Genomic DNA, 6,349 nt, shown 5'->3' on the forward strand with positions numbered 1-6,349 from the left:
TAAATAGTCATACCACAATGCAAAAACTCATTTCTCATTACCAATCCCTAAAACAAAAATGCAATACAAAACGAAGCACGAAAGCAAACACAAAACGAAGCACAAAAGCAAACTAACATCAACTTCCATGAATGTTCGGTTTGCCAAGGCTGAGGTGATTGTCTTCGTCTTCTCTCCAATTCGAATTCAAATGTTTTCACGTTGTTCATTCGTCTCCTGTTCGCATTCAAATCCCTAATTCCATTTTTAATTCCCTATTTCTCTAACCCTATTTAGTTCAGAAAACCCTAATATGAAAAAAACAAAACCCCTAATCTATTATTTTAACATAAATGACCAATTAAATTTTGCCATATCAAATCCCTTAATTTAAATTTAATTCTATATAAAAAATCATTAACATCAGCATATTTATTACGCAACACGTCAACATCTCATAACGTCATCTGTCACCACTTAACGGAAAATGTTTAATTGTTACTGACTTTTCAAAATTTAATACCCAATTGAGACCGTTTTGAACAAGAGAACCCATTTAAGATTCTTCAACAATATATACACGAATTGATTTCAACAAATAATAAATTTAATAAATAATCAATTTCATTAGAATTTTTTTTTAAATAATTTTATATTTTAAATCTAACTAATATTATTAAACTTCATATCATAAGCGAATAAAAAAAAGTGAAAATAAGATCCTAACTAAAGAATTTAAACTCGAATATTGTAATTCAACTAGTAAAAAATATAAATAGATGAAAATATATATTTATAAATAGAAATATCATTAAAAATAATACAAATTATAAAAGTAATTTATGTATGATTTATAAAATGGGTTAATAATACAATTATAAAAAAATGATAATTCATAAAATACTCATATATGAAGCAACTAATAAATTTATAAATTTATAAAACATGGTCATTCCAATTTTTTTTTTCCTCAAATTCTAAATAAACCCTAAATAGAATGAAAAAGAGCCATGGTTTTTTTTTTCTTCAAATTCTAAATATATCCTAGATAGAAAACACAAGAGTAAAAACATAGGCGCGAATCGAATAAGGAGTGGAGAAAAAAGGCAGCAGCGAAGGCGGGGAGCGAGGGCAGCGGGGTGGAGAGCGCTGGCATCATCGAGGGCTGCGATCGCAGAGAGTCTCGAGGTCTTTGTTACGCCCACTTTATCCACATGTCCATGTTGTTCTCTTTTTACCCTATCTGAGTATTCATTGTTTGCATCAAAGGTTGCAGCTCAACTGATATCAATAGCATTAGGCATGAGTGTGTGGTGAAGGATGTTTTACATCCACAGTCTGAACGATTTATGAATTTCTGGTTTCATTGACGACGCAACTGGAGTGTCTTGTATTTACATGTGACTGGGCAATGTGGTGGTTTTTTTTGGGTTATATTAGCTGGAGTAGGATATTAAACTTGTGTGTGAACGTAAATTGGCATATATGTTCCTGGCCCTGTTTGTTTAAGTATCTGAACGAGAAATTCATGTAGGGTGATACTAGAATGAACTGTTGTAGATGAGTTTTGTGCAAGGCAGTTGCCTGTTTTCCTTTCTACATTGGCCGTAGTGGGATGGGGTGAGTGTTAGTGCAGCCCTGCATGGTAATAGAGTCATCAAGTGGTGAGTGGCTAGTGCAGCCTTGTGTGAGGATTGTGCAGAAAACCTTCTTCGTGCAGAGTCATTCCTGGTGCTAGGAGTCCAGTTAATTTGGTTTGAGAGGGATCTCGGGTGCAGTATTGTCTAGCACGTTAGTAGGTTTTGGTGCATGAGAATCCAGTGCAATGACATGTGAGTGGCCGTGAGTTGAGTGAAGGGTAGGGAGCATTCCTGAAGTGAGTCTGCAGCTTAAAACCTGTCCAGTATGATGCGGTAGTGGTCCAACGCAGTAGACTGTTAGGATGGTAGTTGCAGCAGTCACCATAGCTAGTATAAAGCCTACGTTTGGGGAAAAAAATTTTTTGGATTGTATAAACTGATGAAAACTTTGTTTTAAACCAATCATTGAACACTATTTAGGCCTGATGCAGGGGCTGTTTGTCTCTTGAATGTGTTGCTTTTGGGGTGCTGTTTCGAAGTGCATGTTTGAGGAAAAATTGGTGTTGCTGTTGTGTACATTATGACTAATTATCTTGTCTAGTGTGCTATATGTTATATGTTTTATTGTGTTAAATTTTGATCTGTTTGTAAGCAAATTGGAGCACGAAATCAGTGGGTGAAAGGGGCAAAGTTGTCCTGTTAAATGGCTGTTTCATTCAGAATCTGCTTTATTGGAGGTGCTGTCTTGAGTTATATGTGTAAGGAAAAGTTGGTGTTTAAGTGCGCTTTAAAATTGTGATCTTGATATGGTTTAGGGTACTATATTTTGTGATAAGTGGCTGTGTTAGTGTTTATATATATATATATATATATATATATATGCGTGCTGCATGATGAAGAAATTGGAGTGGTCAAGGGAGAATTGTGCTGGACAGTGTAAGTATATTGTTGTATAAGGTTTCAGATGATGGAAAACTACTCCTGGATTGGTGTTTTGGCGCTGATATATGCAGCAAAGTCTGGTAAACTGACGCATAAGCGGAATTGGATGCTGAAATTGCTATGCTGGAAAGAGCTGAGCACTGTTTGGAAGGCTGGAACGTGACCAGCGCTGGTGTATCTGCTGCAGGGGCATAAATCACGCTGTTTTCCTTTAATTAGTGCAGAGGGGTTGTTTTCTTTCACTGGTTTTGGTAGAGTTAGAAAAGCAAAAATATGTCTAAGTGGGGCATGTATTGGTATTTGGAGGTGATTCTCATAGGCTAAAAGCTGCTGGACAGATTGCTAGGTTCACTTTTTAGTTTAATTTTTCTACTGCTTCTTGTTACTACTTTTTTTAATATTAAAATCAACAACTAAATTATTCTGCCGTTTCTGGCTCAGGAGGAGTAGGAAGAAATTGATATTGCAAGTTTTCTCTTCAAATTGGGCAGTGCCAGTCAGCTGGATTCAATAAAGGTCATCCGTGTATCAATGCCAAAGTGAACACCGGTAAAATGGTATGGTGTGCCAAATCTTCTGTTGCTGCTACTTCCCCAGACCCTTTTTACTTGTGAATTGGATTGAACCTTTCAGGTTTACTGACAGTTATGTGTTCATTGATAGGCTTCATACAAAGAATTACCAAGAACTGCTCAAATTCGCCTTGTAAGTTCCCATCAGGAGGTTTATGAACCATGTGATGATTCTTTTGCACTGGTTGATGCTCTTCTAGCTGATCGCAGTAACTTGCTGGAACATCATCCATCATTGTGCATAGAGATAGGCTGTGGAAGTGGATATGTCATCACTTCCCTCGCTCTTATTCTGGGGCAGGAAGGTTATGGTGTCAACTATTTTGCGACCGATATCAACCCTCATGCAGTGGAGGTGACCCGAAAGACTATGGAAGCACATGGGGTTGGTGCTGAGTTGGTAGTAACAGATATTGCAGCTGGACTAGAGGAGCGTTTGGCAGGGTCGGTTGATGTTATGGTTGTGAACCCTCCTTATGTGCCTACCCCTGAAGACGAAGTTGGTGTTGAAGGTATTACCTCATCTTGGGCCGGTGGGGAGAATGGCCGAAGTGTTATAGATAAGATTTTGCCAGTTGCAGACCGCCTTTTGTCAGAAAAGGGATGGCTATATATGGTGACCCTCACTGCAAACAATCCTTCTGATATATGCCAACAAATGAGAAAGAAAGGATATGGTTCTAAGATTGTTGTCCAAAGATCCACAGAGGAAGAAAGTCTCCATATAATCAAGTTCTGGCGGGATTTTGATATTGGAAAGGATGAACCAAACCGATCTGCTTCTGGGTTCATAGGCTCCTTGCTTACACATGTTCCTTTGTTTTCATTTTGGAGAGGCACCAATAGTGACAACAAGTGTTGATTGAAAAAACAAATGATTTCTTTTGCTAGGATGTTTTGTCTGACAACTGTTATGTTTGCATTGCCATGGCATTCAGAAGGCCTTATAATTACAACGACCAATTCTCCCTGTTAGTTGAGGTCAGCTTTGTGGATCAATTGACTAGCATCAAAACATTGTGAAAAACTAATTTTTCACTAAAAACCACTTTTAGCAAGGTCTTTCTTAGTAGTTTCTTTTTATATTTTCTTTGCTTTTTTTATTCCGTTTAATTAGATTATTTTCCAATTGATATACTTATCTTTACTTTCAATACTTCTCTATTTTGACATTTGTTCAAAATCCAATAATTGTTCTCTAGGCCACAACCTAAAAATTGTTAATGTTGATTTCAAACTTGTCATTTGTGTTAAAATCCTGATGTATGATAGATTTTTACCTACTCAAATTGGCAAACACAGGTACCTTATTTACTCAGTAATTTAAAAGTTTTTTTTTTAATTGTACAAATTGAAAAGTAATTAATTATTAGACTAGATAAGCATCAAATTTATCGGTTATTTTTTTTAGAATAAACACTAAAATAAGTTTTTTCTTTCAATTAGATTTCTCAAAACTTTTAACCATGCGTAATGCTTGCCAAAACATTTCAATAATTTTAAAGCAATCGAATAAATTGAAAAAGAAAATACAAAGATAGCATTAAACAATTTAAGACTACACACAAATACTTATGGATAATTAAAATTATTTACAGTTCTTAAAGATATAAACATATCATTCCATCTTCTTATCACATTTTAACTTCTTATAATTTTTTAGCTGAAATTTAGTATTCATATTTTTAGATTGTACTTTTGATCTACATAAATTAACAGAGTGCGATAAGTTTGAAAGGGTAAACAGTTAATAAATATTGATATATTTTTGTTTTCAGTACAGTAATAAAAAAAATTATTAATCTTGATACAACAACTTTTTAATTTTACTTAAATTTCAACACTTATTCTGTTTAAAAAAATTCTGAGAATATTAAATTTTATATGAATGTTCCTTTTATTGCTATGGTGTTTTGTTCCCTTTCTTTTATCATATCTTCAGAAATATCAGAATCACACCTTTACAGTTTTTCTAATATATTTTTTAATTGATTGAAATACGTTAAAGTCAGAAACTTATACATATTTTGTAAATCTCGTTCATAATTTTACAGCTTCTAATAAAACTTATAAAGATATAGAAAAAATTGTGTTAGAAATATTCTATTATATCTTTTCTCCTTTCCCGTTTTCTTTTTCACTTCAAAGTTCAATGCTTTTATTTTACAGCTTCACCTTAGTTGTATTGACTCTTTTCCTTCACTAGCCCTAGATTCTTGAAAAATGAAATAACTTTCTTTTCTAAATTTTGAAAATGTTTTTTAGAAAACAGAAGTGATTTTCTTAAACTGAGCAAGTCCTTCAGTAATTCATTTTTTATATATAGAACAGTCCGACTGGAGTTTAGACTTATTCAAGAATAAAATAAAAATTAACTATAAACTTAGTATACAGTACAGTCTGATTTAGTTTTAAACATAAAAGTAATTTTTTTTCAGCGTTTTCTGGTAATAATCTGTTTAATTTTCAAATTTCTATTCAAATCACTTGAGTAATTTGAACTATTTATGCACCATGAAAGAGAGGAAAACTCTTGGCTCGTGCCTCAGCCTCCCATCATGCTCCGGTTTTTCTTTTCACTTCAATTCTACCTTTTTTCTTTTATCAATTGGGTGTGCTATATGTCAATTTAATTCATATAACTCATGGTTAATCTTAGCCACTTTTGAATAAGTTCCTATTAGAGATACAAAGCTAAGACCAATGGGTCAAACTGGATCGAGGATAAAGATGGGTCGGCCCAGACCAATGATTAAGACAATCTAATTCTGGGTAGGAGTCAAGATGGGTCATCAGAGGCATATTGAGGTAGGCTAACTATAGTCGAAGGTCAAGAAAGATTGATATGAACTAAAGATCGACAGGAGCCAAACTGATCAGAAAGTTGAAATGGACTAGCTTCAAGCGAAGGACGAGACAGACAAAAGATCGAGCTAGACAAACCTGGCTAAAGATCGAGATAGACTAATGTTTTTTTAAGGTAGAGAAGGGCCGATCTAGATTCAAAAGTCAAGGTTGACTCAAGCTAAAAATTGTTCATTCAATAAATATATTTTGTTTAGTTTTTTCTAGTAATAATGTGTTTAATTTTCAAATCTATATTCAAATCACTTTAGTTATTTGAAGATTTCTGATGGGAAAAAATTCATCAATAATATTTACTGACATAAATTGAGATATGTTAGTAATTATCGACAAAAAATATTTGTCGGTAATAGCATGATTCAAGTATAGGACATTTACCCACAAATTTGTCCGGTGGTAAAATTTGTCGAT

The 6,349-nt window shown here is 33.9% G+C and overlaps 1 protein-coding gene across 2 annotated transcripts; it reads left to right on the plus strand.

The window, feature by feature from the left end:
* Positions 1-1,044: 1,044 nt before the first annotated feature.
* LOC106758731 (hemK methyltransferase family member 2) lies at positions 1,045-4,135 on the plus strand. 2 transcript variants are annotated; one of them, XM_014641703.2, is made up of 3 exons: positions 1,045-1,167; positions 2,943-3,058; positions 3,165-4,135. In XM_014641703.2, exons 2-3 carry the CDS (start codon positions 3,056-3,058, stop codon positions 3,933-3,935), a joined length of 774 nt encoding a protein of 257 aa, XP_014497189.1. In that variant the 5' UTR covers positions 1,045-1,167; positions 2,943-3,055; the 3' UTR covers positions 3,936-4,135. The 2 variants fall into 2 exon arrangements, with proteins under 2 accessions (XP_014497189.1, XP_014497190.1); XM_014641704.2 differs by lacking the exon at positions 1,045-1,167 and adding an exon at positions 1,174-2,847.
* The last annotated feature ends 2,214 nt before the right edge of the window (positions 4,136-6,349 follow it).

The sequence above is a fragment of the Vigna radiata genome, chromosome 4 (assembly GCF_000741045.1).
Source record: "Vigna radiata var. radiata cultivar VC1973A chromosome 4, Vradiata_ver6, whole genome shotgun sequence".
Lineage (NCBI taxonomy): Eukaryota > Viridiplantae > Streptophyta > Magnoliopsida > Fabales > Fabaceae > Vigna > Vigna radiata.